Raw genomic sequence first — 20,894 nt, 5'->3', positions numbered from 1 at the left:
AAATCATGAAAATATGGAAGGGCTAGAAATGCAATTAACCCTTCCATAGAAAACACGCGGATCTTCCTTGGGTCGGGTCGGACGGATCGCGTCTCCATGCTCAAACGGCATCATTTTTGGGTCTGGACCTAGGCACCAAACGGTACCGTTTTGGTGGGCTATAAAAACCTAAAAATTTCTAAAAAAAAATCATTTCTTCCAGATTTTAAATAAAAAACAGAAGAGAGAGCTCTCTTCTTCTCTCTGGGTCGACCCCGGAGTTCTGTCGCAGGTCCATTGCCGGCTGCCGTCACCGTCACCGCCGGCCACCGTCCACGGTGGCCGAAATTTCAAGAAAGGTAAGTTTTCTTCTCTCTTTTTTTTGGTTATTTATATATATGTAAAACGTATAAAAATATTAATTCGAAAACAGATAAAAAGTATAAAAAGAAAACTAAATTACCTTAGGTTTTGATATCGGTATTTTGAATGCCCGATCATTGTTATTCTTGTATTTTCTCTTATATTTTCCTTGATTCACTGCTTGTGTGTGTATTGAAATTGTTTCTTTTGTATTGACTTATTTTCCTTGAATATTCGGAAAAAAAAAAGAAAAACCAACCCCATTACAATGGTTTCCATTCGGCATTTATAGCCTGTTTAAAACTGTTTTTTTTCCTTTATTTTTGCTGTCTTTTCCTGTTTATTGCTTGCAGGTGTGGTGGGTGGAGGACATGACCGGGGGCGGTGCTGTAGGGGCTGGTGTCAGAAGGCAAGTAGGGAGGCTGATTCGGCTAAGGGCTGATTAGGGTTAGGGTGGTTAGGGTATTGGGCTTGAACTATGTTGGGTTTGGGTAGTTGGGGTTATTGGGCTGATGTAATTGGGGTGGGCATGAGGTTGGAATGGGTTGTTTTGTATTGGGTTAGTGGGTTTAGGTTGGAATAGGTTTAGTTTTGTTTAGGTTTAGATGTAAACGGGCCCGGGTAATTTGGGCTTCTACACATATCATACCGAGCCTGCTAAGTGGGAAAAGGGGGCGAAAGAATACTCAGGAATGAACCAAGAAGGGCATATCTTCCTGAAAAAGAATGCTATTCTGAATGTTGATCTTCTGACCACAAAATTGAGCAATAAGTCCATCTGATAGTGGGTGGTGTATTTGGAGATCCAAAAGTTCTATTTTTATGGGCAGAGGTATAGCTAAAAAGTATAAGTCTTTCGCTGTGACTAAGGATGGATAGGACTCTCGGTTCGTCTGAGCCTGAGTCGAAGACTTCGGATCCTACATCTGCAAGTCAAATTAAAAAAATTAAAATGTCAAATTAAAATCTTGTTACAATATAATTAACTCCAGAGCACATAAATTTGGAACAATATATATTTGAAAAAAATTTCAAAGTAAAAAAAAAAACTCTAGTATGATAAACTTGAATCATTAGTTAACTTATTTAGGTCCCAAAATTATTATTTTAGAAAAGTTTTAAAATTTTAAATATTTTTATATATTCTTTAGATTTTTTTAAAAAATAGGGTAAACTACTAAAATTGTCACTTTTGTTTACATCAGGTTACATTTTAGTCACTTATGTTTGAAATGTTATGTTTTAGTCATTTAAGTTATCGCGTTGTATCACTTTAGTCATTGAGCCGATAATTATCGTTAACAGTGTAACGGTAAGCTAATGTAATATGTTAAATCATCATTTCAAACAAAAATTTTAGGCTAATTTATACAATCAGTCCCCATATTTTTTCGTTTTCAACAATTCAATTTTTTTCTTTTATTTTTATAACTTTCCTTCTTCTTTTTTTATTTTTAATTTTCCATTCTCTTCTACTTCTCCCTTTGTTTTCCTCACTTCTCCATTTCTAATGTAATTTTTCTATATTTTCCATTTATTAAAACTAGTCCTCATACTTTTATTTTTTTGAACAATTTAATTTTTTCAAGTGAGGCGAGCTTGTGGACTAGTTTTAACAAATGAAAAATATAGAAAAATTACATTAAAAAAATGAAAAAGGGAGGAAAACAGAGGGAGAAGCAGAAGAGAACGGAAAATAAAAAAGGAAAAGTTAAAAGAACATATAAGAAAAAATAAATTGCTCAAAAAAAATATAGGGACCAATTATAGAATTAACCTAAAATTTTCGTTTGAAGTGATGATTTAATGTGCCACATCAGCTTGCCGTTAAATGCAATTAACAACTCAGTGACTAAAATGTTACAATATGATAACGTAAGTGACTAAAACGTAACTTTTCAAACATAAGTGACTAAAATGTAACTTGAGGCAAACAAAAGTGACTATTTTAGTAGTTTACCCCCCAAAATATAAATTTTGGAATTTTTATAAATATTTTAAATTTTAAAAATTATTTTGAAATTATTTTGTAATTTTTGCTGAGGGAGACCATTTTGCTCATTTTTAAAACTGATAGATATCAAAGGAATATTTACATCAATCTGTTATTCGTATTATTCGAATTGTAAAATTCAACTCGGCTCAAACTCGAAAGTTGAATTACTTATTCAAGTTGATTCGACTCGAAAAAATTGAACAACTCGATTCAATTAACTCGAAATTCAAGCTTCTTTTTATTTCTTTTAATTGAATCTAGTTTTGCTCATCTCTACATAAAATCTTTAGTTTTTAAGCACTAATAAAATAATATCACATCATCAACTTTTAAAAATATAAAAGTATTATTATACACTCATTCATATTTAATATCTTCTCTAATTTAATTTAAGTTTAATTAAACAAATTAAAAATTTTAATCAATAAACCAACATGTTTTCTTCTTTTATAAAATTTAAATCATTTTTAGTTTTTTAAATTTAATGTTCTTGTGATTCTTTGTTTCCAAAATGTATTTTATTTTTATGCAGAATTTTTTAAATATTAAAAAAATTAAATATTAAATTTTTACTGCTACATTTATATTAGAAAATTGTTTAGTAAATTAGTAAATATAAGTACTTAATATAATTATATTGTTTAATAAAAGTAAATATTGACTTTTAAAATATTATTGATTTTTAATTTTAATCTTATTAATATAATATTTTATATTATTTTGGATAAAAAATAAATTGGTTAATTTGAATAAATTAAAAAAAAGCAATTTATTTTAAAATTTTAATAAAGTAAAATAAACTTAATATTTTCAATATGATAACCTATTTACTTATTTTAATCAACAACTTTTTGTTGAGTATTTTATATTAAATAAAAAATAAAATGACTTTCAAACACATTTAAAATATTAAAAATTAAAAATTATCATTTTCAATAAAATAAAAATTTCAATAATTTATCAAACCCCTTAATTTTTTTCAAACAATGTATTTTTCTTTCTTTATTTTGTACTTTTCTCTTAATGTTTGGTAGGCAAATCAAGATTCTCATGTCCCGTCAGCAATTTCGTACGAAATACGAGTAAAGAAAAAAAATATTATGATATGGTATGTTGATCATTCATTTTCTTTCTTTTTAATTTCTTTGCTGCAAGTTTATTATCTATAATTGTTATACATGCTCAAATGATAAAATTATTTCTAAATTTTAAAAAATTATAAAATCATAAAATAATATGATGATTAAACTATCTTGAATTAATGATTCTCTTTGTCGTATCTATCACAATCTTCTTTTTCTGTACCTAAAAAATATATTTTACACATCGCTTCTAGATTATGTCCATATGTAATTTTATCTAAAGTTTCTGTAAAATAAACTACGATACATTAATATATCAATATTTTCTCTTATTTATATTTTCCCAGTAATTTGTGTTTTTTAATTATGTTTATATATAATATCATGTCATAATCATTTTAATATGAGTTTAATAGATTTAATTAAATCGAATTTGAATAAAATATTTTTTAATTTGATATGATATTTAATTTAAATTTAAATTAATTGAATTGTAAATTACTTAATAGATTATTTTGTTTAAAATTTCAGTAAGCAATATATCCTATCAATAAGCGTTAGGTATAGTAATAAAATACATTACATTGAGAGAATACATGTTAAAATCTTGAATGTAAAATTATTGCAAGGGATAATTCCAAATTGTTAACATAAATTATAAAACCAATATAAAAAAATTTTCAGTAAAATATTTCCGTATAATAATAATAATAAAACTATCATTTTTACGATGGTTCTTTTGAAGCCAACCAACAAGGAGATTAAAAGCTTCAATCTGATCATTTTTCAAAGCAAGATGTAAGGCAGTCTCATTCAGAACTGTCACATCGTCAAGGCAGTCTCATCCCTTCCATTCCTTTGACACGAACCAGTTCTTTATCAGTCGAAGCACTAGCTTGATCTGGCCATTTCTCAGTGCCAAAAGCATGGCGCTAAACCCATCTCGGTTTAACTTCCTTGCAAATGAAGGCTTCAAGTTCATCATTGTCAAGCATATCTGTCAAATCTGTCAAATATTTTGTAGATATTTACTTGCCTAAGAATAGGTTACTATACCAATACTATACAAGTGAGTTATAATTCTCTTGTTTTGTTATAGTATCTGAGTCATTAAGCCCTTTTGTTCTTTCTCTTATCATTCTCTCCTTGATTTGTCATTTCTGAAACTTTTTTTTTTAAATTTTCTTAATTTTGTAATCCATGGAGAAATGAGAGATAATTTATGTCAAATTTTTCAAAAAGAAATATTTCTCTTGGAAATTTCAATTCTAAATTTATGTCCAGGGAAAAGAATTGGGGGGATCATTGATGGTATGGACAGCAAGCCTGTTGATCTAACAAAGGCAGTTGAGTGGACAGCAAAGGATGCTCGTGTCAGGAACTGGTTGTTGCAGACTATGAATTCTTCTCTAGTTGTCAATCTAAGACCTTATAAGACAGCCAAAGCTATGTTTAATGGAAAATCTTAATTTTTCCCACACGCCTGTGGATTCACACGGCTTGGGTGGCTGGCCCCTGTGGTCCACACAGCCTAGCAGACAATCGTTTGACCCTTATAATATCACACGCAGCCTGGCACACGGCCGTGTGACTTAAAACACACGGTTTAACACACGGCTAGACGCATGCCTGTGTGACTAAAATCTCAAAATACCTCTCACACAGCCTGGACACACACTCGTGTCTTTGCCCCGTGTGCTTCTAATTCCAAAACAATGAATTACATAGCATGGACACATGCTCGTCTCCCTGGCCCGTGTGACCTTAATTCCTAAACATTAAGTTACACGACCTAGCATATGGTTGTGTGGCATCGACATCCATGTTTTTTGGTGTTCAAAATTTGTAGAAAATCGGGTTTTTGTTACACACCTGATACATATTTGACATAGAAACAACCGAAGTGATTCGAGAACCTAAAAATGATAATTCAATGGTCGATATGACCACATTAAGGTGTGTTCGATTTGATGGGTCCACCATAACCTGATAGTGGTTTGTAGAGGATTGAAGGGTTTAGAAAAACCCAATTTTTGGTATGTATCGGTTGGTTGGAGATGGTGTGTAGAGGCTGGATAGGTTGATATCGGGACTGGTGCATTTGATTATGAGTTGCATTTGTTCCGTTTTTTATTAAATACTCCATATTTGACTATTTAACAATGAATTGATTTGAATTTTGTATGTTTAAAAAATTCTACGTGTATTTGATCTGCTTACTGTGAAGTGTTATAATAATGTGATACGTCAATCTGATATGATCTCGTTTTTGAATTGATTTTTTTTTTGTAATAGAAAATTTTAGTTAACTGTTTGTCCCTGTTTAATTACATTTGGTTTGAATTCACACTGAGCTTTCGAAGCTCACTCCCTTAGTTTCCTCCTAATTTCCAGATAAATCTCGAGACTAGGTGTTGGACTAGACAAATCGGAGATCTCGAAAGGACACGATTTGGTTTGATTTAATTAAGTTTTTATAAGTTATAATAATCTATTTAATTTGAACTGTAAATAAGTTTTAGGAATTGTGATAAGGATTTTGATTTCGTTTGAACTCGTAAGATTGAGGGATTTTTGTTTTGAACGGAAGTTATGATTTATCATGCTTGGATTATAGTTAATCAATTACTATTCTCTTTATAAAAAACACACAATTTGAAAAAATAACTTATGATTTCTGTTTTAAAAATAAATGATGTATTTTCTGCTATAGCTGACTCTAAAATTTCTAACAGCGAAAAAAAATTCCAAAGAAACAAGAGAAAAATGGCGCGAAGAAAATTCAATGGCCAGTAAAATAAAAAACTAGAAATCGAAAAAGGGAGAAAGAGTTATACGTGAAAGAGAGGAAGAGAATAAAGGAACGTCAGCCAATTTACTTGGTATTACTCTCCTATTTTTTTAATACAAATAAATCAAATTAAAAAAATTAAGAAAGTACTGACACCTAACCACTAACTTTATAGTTGACTTCTAAACACAAAAGAAAACATAACTGTAACCAACCAACAGATTTAAAACTTCCAACCTCAATTTCAACGTGTTACAAATGTTGTAATGTCAAATTAAATTTTAATTAAGCATATATTATTATTAAATCTATATAAGATATTGATTGTTAAAATATATTTTGATTGTAAAAGGAAAACGCATATATTATTTTGCAACAAAGATAATTTGTTAAGTATTTATTTTACTGAAATCAACTAATTTCAAAAATAATTTGTTCAACACAAGAAAGTATTTTACATGACATAATTGAAACTCCGAAAAAATTAATTTTCCAAACATATATAAAGCAACTTTTGCTTGGGTGTTGTTGTTTAATTCCCTCATCCCAAATTCTTTGCAATAATAATAAGATAGTATTTAGAAATTCACCTAATAATTGAGTTTAGGTGTCATTGCTTGTAATTACATAAGGATGATATGTTTGGATAACTATTGTAATTAATGAGTCTCAGTAAATTAAGTGTAATTGAAGCATCACAATTACATTTTTCAATTCTTAGGGGAAGGCGATAATTGGAGTAATTATACAAGTAATTACATCTAAATCCAATTTTAGAAATTATTTTTATATATGTTATAGAATTTATATTATAAACATAAACACGTGTAAGTGTTTGAGATGGATAAAAATTTATATTATAAAAAAAAATTTGTGTATTTTATAAAATTATGAAAAAAATTATATTATTTAAATCCTAAAAGAATTCTAAAATTATGGCAAAAAAATTTATTATAAAACATAATTTACATGTTATAAAAGTGTAATAATATATTTATTTATAAAAAGTTATGACCAAGTATGGACATAATTTATTTATGTGCCCATACTATATATTATAAAATAATATACTTATTCATAAAACAAATATTATAATTTTTTATCATAACTTTTGAAAATTATCACAAAAATTTATATTATCTGTAAGAAATGTTATGAAAGTTTAGTAAAATTTATAAAATCTTTTTTTAATAAAGGCTATACATTACAAATTTTATGTTATTTTTATTTAATTTACCTATTATAAAAAGGGATATAACCTAATATTAGTGTTTCTCAAAATTAAGTTTATGTAAATCTTTATTATTAAAGCTATAAACTATTTAGATTATGAACTCAAATATTATAAGCTCAGTGCTAATTAGAGGTGTTCATGGGTCGGTTCGGGTCTAAGCATGATATTAATCTACTTTATGCTTGCCCACGCATGGCCTGACCGAAATTTGTGCTTAAAATTTTGTCCAAATCCGCCCATATTTGCAAGAGACTAATCTAAGCTCATTTTAGGCCTGTCTATATTATTTTTAAATTTTTTTAAAAATATTTATATTTTTTATTTTAATATTTAATAAATTTATACATTTTTTATTTATTAAAATTTTTTATATAGTCATCTTAACATTTTTTAATGTTTACATTAAAGAGTAGTATTATATATTTAGTATATGTTTATTTTTTTAATGAATTCTAAATTACATAATATAAAGTATTATAAACCTAAAATGTGCCGGGCTGGGTGCCTTGAATGTTCAAGCCCGAGCCCTCAAACCCGAGCCCAACCCATATTTTAAATGGGCATAATTTTTTTACCTAATTTCATTTTTTTGGCCTAATTCATCCCAAATTTCGAGCAGGTCTTTGAGCCTGGGAGTGTAGCCCGACTAATGAACAAGCCTAGTGCTAATTATGCAAATAGAAAAAGTTTTATTGCACCATATTACGGGATATGAATCCCATTTGAGAAAATTGTGCTTGACACAAGTATCATAGACAGCTCGCTATCTCTTTACTTTGAGACATTCAAGACTTCGAAATGTGGTTGAAAATATTTTTTTAATTTTAAAAAATATTTCTTATATTAACAACATCTCCTTAGTATATTATAAAAAAGGGGTTAGATTGTACTAACAAATGATGATAAGGAGCATATGTTAAATATTAAAAAGAAAATAAACTAACAAATATGCAGTAGAACAATTAAATAAATTTGAATATGATGTATATTTTTCTTACTATTTTTATTAGTAATCGTGTATTATCTACTTTTTAGACTAACATAATACATATAACAATTTAATTTAATTTTTGTTACTTGTTTAGAATTTTTCTTATCATACTAATATTTTTTTATAGTAATTAATATTTTTAAAAATAAAATTTATGTAACTATATAATTACAATTTGTACTATATCAAACATGATATAAAAAATTATGATGCAATTCAACTCTATCATTTAAATACATCATCATATTTTCGTCGTGAAGGAAAGAAATAAGCAAGAGAAGAGCAACATAAGCTTCTGCGATCGACACGTGCCAAATCCATGTAAAACATTTGGACGGCGGTGCAGCCGGCTGGTGAAGGAGCAAAGGGCGAGGTTCTACATTCTCCAACGGTGTGTTACCATGCTTGTCTGGTGGCATGAATGAGGTGAAACTTGAAGAAGACGAAGCAAACAAAAAAAGAAATATGTAAAGAAGAAAAGATAGAGCACATAGTAGAACAAAGTTTCTATGTTAGTATATAAATATATCTATTAGAATTAATACACATCAAAAGGAAGGATTCTTTCTTTCTTTAAAAAAATAAAAAAAATTCTTTAAAATTTAAAAAATAAATTAAAAATTTTAAATAGCCATTTATAAAAATTTAAAAAAATTATATAGTGTATTTGAACAATTTTTAAAGATTAAGTTGTTTATATACGTTTCCAAGATTCGATCTTCGGTTTAAGTATATAAACATAAAAAATTATTAATCTAAACATCATAATAATTAATTATTTAAAATTAACTAATATGATAATATTTTCTAAACATCATAATAATTAACGGATTAAAAATAAATAATTAAATAATATTTTCTTACCATTTGTAATTGAACGTCGAGGATATGCTTGTCATCCAAATGAATAAGCTAATATGCCATCAAAAACTTAATAAAATCAAATCAAAGGATTAAATTTTTTAAAAAAAATTACTTTGGAATTGGGAATTTAGATTAGAAAATCGAGAATTGACAATTAAGAATAAAAAATCGAGAATAAGAAAATTGAGAATCAAAATGTGAGAGTTGAGAGTTGAGTTGAGTTGAAAAAAATTGAAAATTAGAGGGTTCATATAGAAAAAAAAGTTGGAGTCCCATAGTCATTGGGATTTCTGCCCGTTGGAAAAAGTTATTGTTGGATAGAAAACGCAACCTACAGGGGTGCGTTTTCACTGACGTAAGACGCGTTTTTTGGGATGAGAAGAAAACGAGCCCTACAGGGCAAGCTTTCTCTGCCAAATCAATGAAAACGTACCGTGTAAGATATGTTTTCATTTCTCTCTCCAAAAACAACATAGATGAGTAAATTTTTTTTTAAAAGAAAGCATAGTTTCTCAATTATTATTATTATTATTTCAACATATATGGATAATTTAGCCAAATATAAGTACTAATATAATTATGTTGTTTAATAAAAATAAATATGGATTTTTAAAATATTATTGATTTTTAATTTTAATCTTATTAACATATTATTTTATGTTATTTTGGATAATTTTGGATAAAAATTAATTAATTTGAATATTTTATTAAAAAGATAATTTATTTTAATTTTTAATTAACTTTATTTTTTTACATTAAGTAATAAAGTAGCTGCTTATTTATTTATTTTATTCAACACTTTTTCATTAAAAATTTTATATTAAGTAAAAAATTAAAATAACTATCAAAAACATTTAAACTATTAAATATTAAAAAAATTCATTTTTAATAAAATCATTGGTAGGCAGATCAAAATTCAGATGTCCCGTCTGCAATTCGTATGAAATATCGGTAAAGAAAAAGAATAAAATTATGATATGTATTGTGAACAATCATTTCCTTTTTCCTTTTAATTTCTTTCCTTGCTGTAAGTTTATTATCTACAATTGTTATACATGTTCAATGTGATCAAATTATTTCTAATTTTCTAAAAATTATAAAATTATAAAATAATACGATGACAAAGCTACCTTTTTCTCTAAAGTTTCTGTAAAATGAACTATGATACGTTAATATATCAATCTTTTTCCTTATTTATTTTTTTCCTAGTAATTTGTGTTTTTTAATTATGTTTATATATAATATCATGTCATAATAATTCAAATATTAGAGACAATATTGTTAAAAAGATAACTCTAAATATCCATACTAAAACAAACAAAAATAAATAAATAAATTTTTGAATAAAATATTTTCGAACAATAATTAAAAATATTATCAGAACAATCATCACTATGATGCTAAAAAGAATTATTACGTCCCAGACAAATCATGAATTAGTAAAAGCAGAGCTCTCTAAAGAGTTTAGGCAGAACATTAAACAAGCTAACATTGCATAAAAGATAAAACCCTCCGCAGGCGTTGAGCGATTCCAACATTGCTTCCACCACGGAGTGCTTTACGTAAGTTGATCCATTCTTGGTAATTTGCCGACTTGTAAACCCGTAAGACGTCTGCCAACATTACTAAATACGGCACCAGAACGAAGAAAAACATGTAATACAGGTTGACTTTTGACAAAATTACCGACGGGGCTAATATTGTCATGGACAACATGTAGGAGTTGCCCAGCAAATAAAGCGGGGCGAGAACTAAACGACTAACATAGGAAAGAATCAATAACGTGAAAAGAATCGAAAGCATAAATGCTAGACTATTCAGAAACCAAAAGAAAAAATACGCCCAGGGATCCAAGATTGTGGTACCAGCTTTCCTCGATTCTTCTCCCATCAGAAGCTTGGCAATGGACTTATTGGAACCGTTCACTTCTAAGAAGTGAAGAGTAACGTTATTTGAGGTCGGAAATAATGGATCACTAGTAGAAGTGTTAGTGCTAGCAGCTTGCCAGACACCGCCTGGCGGGCTTAGTGATGATTGGTAGATTGCTGTTATAACCAACGCCGTAACCACCAGCGTTGCGTTGAGCATCTCCGCCGACATGTTGGACTTTTCACGAGCTAGAAACGTAAGCGGTTTTTCATATCCATGTACTTTTTTCTTTAAGCGTTTAATCTTGGTGGTGGTGGTGTCATCTTGGGCGGTGTTCACCGCTTGTCTTTGAACATTTTGTATGATTTCTAGAGCTGTCAAACCCTGGGAGTTCATAGCTTTTACATTAATTCTGAATGAGTCAAAGGAATCTAACACCAGCTGTAGTTCCTGGGAGATCATTAGAAACCACCATTAATGATTATCAAAGTAATATTTTCAATTGATTTCAGTTAGGAACAAATAGAATTGATATATATACACCTGATGTAATCCCTTGCTAGCAGCAATATGCAACATAGTGTTGTCATCATTGTCTCTCCAATTCACAAGTTTTTTTTCCAAGGCAAAGGCTCCTTTACGACGGTTCTTTTGAAGCCACCCAATAAGGAGATTAAAAACTTCGATCTGATCATTTTTCAAAGCAAGATGTAAGGCCGTCTCATTCAGAACTGTCACATCTTCAATGCATTCAGGGCAAGCTTCAAGGAACTCGATTAACAAATTAGAGTTTCCCATTGTAACTACGCAGTGCAAAGGAGTCATCCCTTCCCTTCCTTTGACACGAACCAGATCTTTATCGGCCTTCAACAGTCGCAGCACTAGCTTGATCTGCCCATTTCTTAGTGCCAAATGCATAAGGCTAAACCCATCTCGGTTTAACTTCCTGGCAAATGAAGGCTTCAAGTTCATCATCTCCATTGCGAAATGAATTTGGCCTTCATGTGCAGCTATATGGAGTGGAGTAGGGACGAAAGGGATCTGATCAATGCGGTCTAACATGTACGGATCTTCATGAATTAGAGCGTAAAAGGCATCAATATTTCCTAATCGAGCTGCTTCACTCAACCTTGGATCGATGCTGATGTCCATGAATTCTAGTTTTAAGCAGCTAAAGGAGTGGTATTGGAAATGATGAGATGCTAAATAACAACGGTAAGTCACCTCGCTGCCGATGATTAACAGTTGGTGCACACATTTAAGCTTGTTGGAATTTTTAAAAGTCTTATTTTATTAATTTGCATTGGGGTTCGTTTTAAAATGCTTTAATGATTTTGGATTTAATTATGGAATCAAAGCTCGAATCAGATCTCGATAAGAAATCAATTAAGAAATAGAAGCGAGTGAAAAAAAACTATGGCCAGAGCAATGGTTGCACAATGAAACGAAAAGAAGATAAGTTAGTAATGGTAGCGTAAGACAAAAGCATGCACAAAGCTATAGGAGAGTCAGAAAAGGGAGAAGGATAGTTAAAAATTGATAGAGAAAGACAGATGTAATGTATTATATAATATATCTTAAGATGGTGAGAAAGGCAATGAGTAGGGAAATTAAAAAACGTTGACTTCTACGCTGTTTGTTTAGATGCTGCATATGTGCAAGGTTTTTTCATTTTAATATTGTAATAAAAAAGACAAGTATTAAAATAAGTGTTTTTGAAAGTTATTTTTTGAATATGATTTTTTAGAGGTATTGCGATTCATAAGTGTTGTTCAGCTAGATTAAATTACTATAAAATTTATACGTCTGTCATAAGAAAAGCACCTTTTACTATAATACGTAGGAACTCAACACTCGTGATGGACAGTGGCGTAGCCCCCTAAAATGGATAATTATCCATTTACACTCTTTAAAAATTTTAATAAATAAACCATGTTTTCTTCTTTTATAATTTTTAATCATTTTTAGTTTCTTTTTAATTTAATGGTCTTGTGTTTCTTTGCTTCCAAATCTATCTTTTATTTTTATACATACAATTTTTTAATTCTTTTAATTTCAAGATTAAAAAAAAGGTTGTAAGTGCGATGAATGCAAAAGAAACCAATTTGAAAAATAAGATGAATGTTATGGAGTTGAAATTGATATGGGATCAAAATGATGTTATAGATGACGAGTCAAAGCATGGTAGAGAAGTATTGGAACAATTAGAGCCTCATACAAATCTGAAATATTTTGTTATTAGAAGTTATAAAGGCACAAAATTTTCAAAATGGGTGGGCCTTCTTCCTTGTCAAATTTAGTATTTTTGGATTTACATGATTGTAATTGGTGTTTTTCTTTGCCATCGTTTAGGCATTTATCATCGTTTGGAAGTAGGAAAAATTGATGATGAATTCTACGGGAATGGACACACTTTGACTAAACCATTTAAATCTCTTGAGATTCTAAACTTTACGCTTATGGATGAGAGGGAAGAAAGGTTTTGTTGGAATGATGAAGATTTCTATTGTTCTGCCCACACACCTTCCTTTAAACAAACTTGTCATTCCGCGTCGTGGAAATCTTAAGAGGTTTTCTTCCAGTGGCACCAAGGCTTCACAAACTTAAGCTAGAGAAATGGGATGCATTGCAATTGAAGCCATTGCCTTGCGGGCTACCAGAGATGCAAATTAAAAAGTTCCCCAGACCACTGATTCCACATTGGAACATATGTTGCAACAATGCACTCAAAATCTCAAGGAGTGATAAATTAATTGGCAGCATCATTATGACAATGGAATTTTCAAACACTTTCTTCACTAAAACACTCTTTCAATGGATCATGCATATTTTGATTGGTTCATGACTTGAAAATATATGCTTTGAAATACTTAAGATTGAGGAATACAATTATCAACCAAATAACCAACCAGAAGCTAATTAAGGCTCATCAACTCCAATTATGTCAAATAAGAATGATTTCATCCAAATATATTTTTCCATACAAAAGAAATCATAATTTTAGTCGATGAGAAAAATTATGGAACTCAAGATCGCGTCTTAAATTGTTGTGCATAGGCATGATTAAAAACTTAGGAATATTTGGGCTCAAATTGAAGATCCCAATTCCACACAAAACACTAATACAATTTTTAGGGTTGTATTTCTAATTTTGTATAAATGTTGTATAACACATCTAAATATAAATTCACATTTTTTTTACGATTTTAAAATTCACATTTTAATTAGAAAAAATCATACTTTCGTACCATTTCAATTATTTCAATTATATAATCATGTTAAAATCTTATCTATACATAATTTCGTTTTCATATTTCATATAACAAATATAATACAATTTTTACTCTAACATAGAACTACAAATTTCACACAATTCCTTCATTTTAATTATCAAATCTAACTTAAAATTTTAGGGTACCGAAAATGTTTTCAATATTTTTCTATGTTTATTTCATAAAAATAATATTTTTCTATGTTTATTTCATAAAAATAATGTGATTAACGAAAAATAAACACTTTTTTACTTTTAGAAATTAACTTCCCCATAAATCATTTTTAAAAAAGAACTTTAAATAACTTGCTTTTAATAATAATAAAAAAAATAATTTGAAGCGTGCCAAAAATTATTATATTAATAATAATATTTTATTTTATTTTTAAAATATAATAAAATATTAATATCAAATACCATAATTTTCAATATAAGTAAATAGTCATAGTTGCAATTAATAATATAATAATTATTACTATAAATTATTGTTTTAACAAACTTATTTAATATTACAATTTTATTTTTTAATTATAAATTTTAACATTAGCAATCATTTTAAAACTTTAAATATTTCATCCAAAAATATTCATATTAATATTTTAATAACATATTACAATTTATAGATATTTAATAATAAATATTTTATAGTACAAAATATGAATAATATAAATATGAGTATTTATTTAAATAGTGCTTAACTTCATGTATCCTTTCCAACTAGATCTAACCAGGTTGGACTCACTCGACTTGGACTAGATTTAGACAATGACTTTTTTGTCTTTTGGCCAAACTCAACTTGAATTCAGATTAATTGATTTTGTTAAAATATCTTATTAAATTCAATTATAATATATATCAATATAAAATGATATATTTTATTATTTTTAAATAGTAATATGGGCATTTTCAGAATGTTGGGCTCAAGTTCGAGTTTGAAATTATATATATATCAATATAAAATTTCATTCTATCATATATTTTAACGTAATATATGTAACTTCAAATTAAATTTTAATTAGGTATTGATTATTATCAAATCTATATAAGATATTGATTTTTATAAAATAAATTTTAATTGTAAAAGGAAAATGCATATTTAATATTTTGTAACTGTAATAGCTAATTTTGGCCCAGACCCCAAGCACAATAAATCCCAAATAAACAATTAAAAAATCCAATTTTCTAAGTCCATTTACAACATATGTGTAGCCCAAAATTTAAAACCCAAAATAAACCCAAATAACCCAATCAATTAAGATCCAACCCTAGCCCACAATCTTAAAATTTTTCAGCAGCAACCCTAGCCACTAGGCTTCAGCCGCCGCTCCTCACCAGCAAGGCCACCACACGCACTACTTCGTCGCACGCCATCTCCTCCACGCGTCACACCACACCTGCAACAAAATCAAATGCAATAGCAGAAAGAGAGCACGCGAGCAACAGTGAAGTAAATAGCAAAAAAAAAAAAAAAAACAGAAATAAAGGGTTTTGATTTCGGCTATAAGAGCCATTGGGATCTCTCTGTAATTTTTTTATGCGCACAAGTAATTCAAAAAGAAAAAACAGAAGTTAAACAAGGTTGATTGTTGATTTTATTTTGGTTATTCTTTTCATTTCCTGTGTTCCTTTTATTTATTTATTTTTTTCTGAACAAAATCCATTTTCAAAAAAGAGAGGACTTCATCTTCTTTTCTGTTGTTTTGCTTCATTTTTATTTTTCATCGAATCAAAAATGGAAATAAAGTACAAAAAAGGAACTCTTTTTCTTACCCGTCGCTTTGCCCTCTACGGCCATCGGAGTCTTCGCCGGTTTCGAACGCCTCGTAGCCCTTAGGGGCTTTGTTGAGAGTCCGGCGAACACCGAAGGGTTATGGAATATCTTCCTTTTTGACGTTTGAGCAATAGTTTTTAAGTAGTTTTTTTAAGAGTAAAAAAGAAATTTAAAGGAAGGATTTGTTTTCTCTTTTGTGGCCGCCGGAGGTGACGGTTACCGTTGCCGATGACCGGCGACCACGGCAGGTTCAAGGAATCGGTGGCTGTGCTAGGGGGGTTTGAAACCCTAACAGAGGAAAAGAGAGAACTTTCAAAGCTTTTTTGAAAAAAATTTGGCTGGAAATGATATAAAAAAATTGGGTTTTAATAGTAAGGGCTAAACGGCACCGTTTGGATGACTGGGTTCAGAGGCCAAAACGACATCGTTTTGGGCCTCTAACCCGGGCGCCCGACCCGATGGGTGGAGAATCCGCTCGTTTCTAAGGCCAAAGAGGCTATTTGCGCTGCGGGTCCTTCCATTTCACTACTCGTTTTCAATATGCCCCTTTTGTTCTTAATTTTGCGTTTTTAATCTGACCCCATGAATTTTACCTCTGTCGCATTTTGGCCCTGTGTGAAACAGTGAGCATAAGGGCTGGGATATTCTCCCAATAAGTCCCTCTTTCTCTGCACATGTTCCATATTGGCCCTGTCTACTTTTTAATTCGTCTCTTTAATTTTATTTTATTTTTAATTCAATCATTGACATTCTAATATCAAACTGTTTTGCATATTTTGCTTACTTATCATTATTTTTTGGAAAAACATACATTTTGTTTTTAAACAATTTTATATATTATTTATTTAGATTTTTTACTACTTCTCTTAAAACTATTTTATGTATCATTTATTCAAAATTGATTTATAGTATTCATTTCAAATTGTTTTATTGTATATTATTTTAGGTTATGTATATTTTCTTAACTAGTTCCTTTAAACGGTTTTATTACATATTATTTTAAATTATTTCATATATTATTTATTTTATTTTTTTATGTATATATTATTTATTTTAAACTTTTACATATTATATATTTTGATTTTTTTATATAGATCATGTAACTTAACTATTTTCTATGTTATTTCTTTAAAGTTTTATTTCAAGCTGTTTTATTATTATTTACTTTAAGTTTTTATATATATTATTTATTTGAGACTATTTTTTTATTTTATTTTATTCGTTTTGAATTGTTCTTATACATTATTTATTTTAAACCATCATTTACTCGGAATTGTTTTATTTTATTTTATTTCGTTCTCTTTGATTGATAATATTAGTATTTAAATGATAATTGTTGCATGATTATTGCCATTGTGTATTTTAATCCATTTATTTTGTATTTTTGTATTATCATTTCTTCATTCGTATAATGCTGTGTTCATGTATTATTGTTCAAGACTCATTACCATATTTTTTTACTTCATATCATCGCCTCATGAATCAAGCCTCGTTACATTTATCCAATAAATCGTTTTATTTTAACCCAAACAAATAACGTATACTGTTCAAAAAACAAAAATTTCAAAATAAGGCAATTTTTCACGTTTTGGAACATCGAGGAATTGTGCCCTAACTTACGGGGTTTCGGTTTTCTCGTTGATTCTAAATAGCCAAATATCCTTTTGAGTTTTAAAATACACAGAATTCCAATTAAAATTAAAAACAAACTTCCGCTCGGGAATTCATGGTATCGTGTCCTAACTTACGGGATGTGATACTCCGATATCTCGAGACGAGGAAATCTTTAACAATCGTTTTGGCTAATTCAAGCGTTTTTAAAATCGACGTTGATAAAAAGATCATGTTTTAAATCCATTCTCGATTTTCAACTTTCGACATTAAGACACTAACTAATCAATTCAGTACCAATTTTGGGCGTGACGAGGGTGTTAATCCATCCTCGCACGTAACCGACTCTCGAACCTGTTTTCTCGAGTTTAATAGACAAAAAAAAACATTGTTTTAATAAACTAAAATGTTTTATTAAAGCAAAGGTGATCCGATCACACCTAATAAAGATCGGTGGTGACTCCAGTTTTAATTTTCATTTTCAAAAAAAGTCTATTCCCGTTCTGAAAAAAATGGTTTCGACAGTAACAAATATAATTTATGTAGTATTTGTTTTACTGAAGCCAACTTTCAAAAATGATTTTAAGAAAAATTATCTGATACAAAAAAAATCAATTTTCCCGAAAAATTTAATACATTTTCCAAAAATCTTCCAACCTTTTATATATTGGCGGGCTTGAGCAAAATTTTGGGTCAATCGGGCTTGGACAAGCATAAAGTAGATTAATATCGTGCTTAGACACAGCCCGACCCATGAGCACCTTTATAGAAAACCTAAATTTGCAATGAAAATATTACATATTGAAAACTTAAAGAATAATAAAACTTAGAATGTTTGAAAATGTTGTAAACTATTTTGCAAATTTATAATGTAATTATCAAAATGACAATACACGATACAAAATCGGCTCAAACCTTAAGTATATGCCATATATAAAAAATATAAAAAACTTTTCAAATATTATTGAGTCAAGAACTACGATCTAGATGCTATTTCACTTTTCAAAACTTTAAAATCTACGAGAATCTGTGCATGGAATAAACAAATTGTACGTTGAGCGAAAATGCTCAGTGGTACTTTCATGATTCAAGCCAGTAACACAAAAGCATTAACATATTAAAGATACAAACAATACATGATCAATTATCAACCATTTCATTTCATCTATTCATGTCTTATATGCCAAAATAATACACAATCCCATTTTACAATCCATATGCACATATATTTCCATAATTTCAATAGCAAGTTACATTTTATCTATATATGTAAACATGAAATTCCAATTTGACACTTTAATGCATCAACAAAAAGTCCAAAGTAATATGCGCTTAGCCCTATCATATCATTCTGGCACTTAGTGTATCATCGAAATATAACCGAAGTAATATGTGCTTAGCACTATCATATCATTTTAACACTTAGTGCATCATTGGAATTTAACCGAAATATATACCCGTACACAAGTTTTGACAAGCATAAAGTAAGTTAATATCATATTTGAACCGAGCCTGGCCCATTAGAACCTCTATAAAAAAAACATAGATTTGCAATGGAAATATTACGTATTAAAACCTTAAAGTATAATAAAATTTATAATGTTTGAAAATATTGTAAACTATTTTGTAAATTTGGTAATTAAAAAATATTGCAAACTGATTTTTTAATTTACATAAAACAAAATCTTTTTCACTTTCAATTTCGATTTCGATTTTGAAAATTTTTAAGTTGATTCTGCTTCCATTGCAAACCAGTTAATAATAATAATAATAATAATAATAATAATAATAAATATATAGTTTATTAGTTAAAAAAACATATTAGAATTGTAATTATTAAAATTTAAAATTAAAAAAATAATAATAAAGAAATGATATTACAAAACGTGTATGAAAACAATTTACTTTGAAAATTTATTAAAAACGAAATTTAAAAAAAAATTAAAATTATTTCTTATTTTCTAAATTTTATTTTAATTATATATGCAAGGTTAGAATTTTTATAAGAGAGAAAGATTATAAATATGGAAATTAAAAAGATGAGAAACATAAAATAAATAAACCGTACGCTAAAAGTATAAACACAATATCTACCCAACTTATATGATATCCAATCATGACAAGCGATTCCAACATTGCTTCGACCGCGGAGAGCTTCACGTAAGTTGATCAATTCTTTGTAATTTGACGACTTCCAAACCGGTAAGACGACTCTCAACATTACAAAACCCGGCAGAAAGATTAAGCTAAACGTGGTATATCTGTTGACTTCTGACCAAAAAGTCGACGGGGCTAATATTGTCATGGACAAAAAGTAGGAGATGCCCAGATAATCAAGTGGGGTGAGAAGTACAGGAGAAACATCCGAAAGCATGAATATGGTGAAATAAATTGAAAACAGAAATGCTGAAGTATTCAGACCCCAAAACACAAGATACGCCGAGGTATTCAAGATTGTGGTACCAGCTTTCCTCGATTCTTCTCCCGTCAGATGCTTGGCGATGAATTTATCGCTGCCCTTCTCTTCTAAGAAGTGAAGAGTAACGTTATTTGAGGTGGGGCATTATGGATCACTAGCAGAACTGTTAGTATTATCAGCTTGCCAAACACCGCCCGGCGGGCTTATTGATGATTGGTGGATTCCTGTTATAACCAACCCCGCAACCACCAGAGTTGCGTTGAGCATCTCCGCCGACAGGTTGTTCCTTGCACGAGCTACCCACATAGACGGTTTTTCATGATACCGTACTTTTTTCTTTAAGCGTTTAATCTTGGTGGTGGTGGTGTCATCTTCGGCGCTGTTCACCACTTGTCTTTGAACATTTTGTATGATTTCTAGAGCTGTCAAACCCTGCGAGTTCTTAGCTTTTACATCGATATTGAATGAGACAAAGGAATCTAAAACTAGCTGTAATTCCTGGGAGATCATTAGAAACCACCATTAATGATTATCAAAGTAATATTTTCAATTGATTTCAGCTAGGAACAAATAGAATTGATATATATATACCTTATGTAATCCCTTAATAGCAGCAATATGCAACATAGTGTTGTCATCATTGTCTTTCCAAT

The 20,894-nt window shown here is 29.3% G+C and overlaps 1 protein-coding gene and 2 long non-coding RNA genes across 3 annotated transcripts; 1 reads left to right on the top strand and 2 right to left on the bottom strand.

The window, feature by feature from the left end:
* The first annotated feature begins 217 nt into the window (after positions 1-217).
* LOC121229102 (uncharacterized) lies at positions 218-1,138 on the top strand. The gene is made up of 2 exons (XR_005926633.1): positions 218-338; positions 696-1,138. It is a non-coding gene; the product is annotated as an uncharacterized lncRNA (long non-coding RNA).
* A 9,616-nt stretch (positions 1,139-10,754) lies between these two features.
* On the bottom strand, positions 10,755-12,493 carry LOC121228927 (ankyrin repeat-containing protein BDA1). Its single transcript, XM_041111949.1, has 2 exons — positions 11,713-12,493; positions 10,755-11,619 (listed from the first exon to the last, which is right to left on the bottom strand). The coding sequence occupies exons 1-2, from the start codon at positions 12,319-12,321 to the stop codon at positions 10,786-10,788; spliced, it is 1,443 nt and encodes a 480-aa protein (XP_040967883.1). The 5' UTR covers positions 12,322-12,493; the 3' UTR covers positions 10,755-10,785.
* A 3,105-nt stretch (positions 12,494-15,598) lies between these two features.
* On the bottom strand, positions 15,599-16,749 carry LOC121229101 (uncharacterized). Its single transcript, XR_005926632.1, has 2 exons — positions 16,211-16,749; positions 15,599-15,834 (listed from the first exon to the last, which is right to left on the bottom strand). It is a non-coding gene; the product is annotated as an uncharacterized lncRNA (long non-coding RNA).
* Positions 16,750-20,894: the final 4,145 nt, after the last annotated feature.

The sequence above is a fragment of the Gossypium hirsutum genome, chromosome A05, assembly GCF_007990345.1.
Source record: "Gossypium hirsutum isolate 1008001.06 chromosome A05, Gossypium_hirsutum_v2.1, whole genome shotgun sequence".
Taxonomy (NCBI): Eukaryota; Viridiplantae; Streptophyta; class Magnoliopsida; order Malvales; family Malvaceae; genus Gossypium; species Gossypium hirsutum.
Note: the sequence above shows the minus strand (reverse complement) of the source record. Positions and strands in the feature narration are given on the sequence as shown.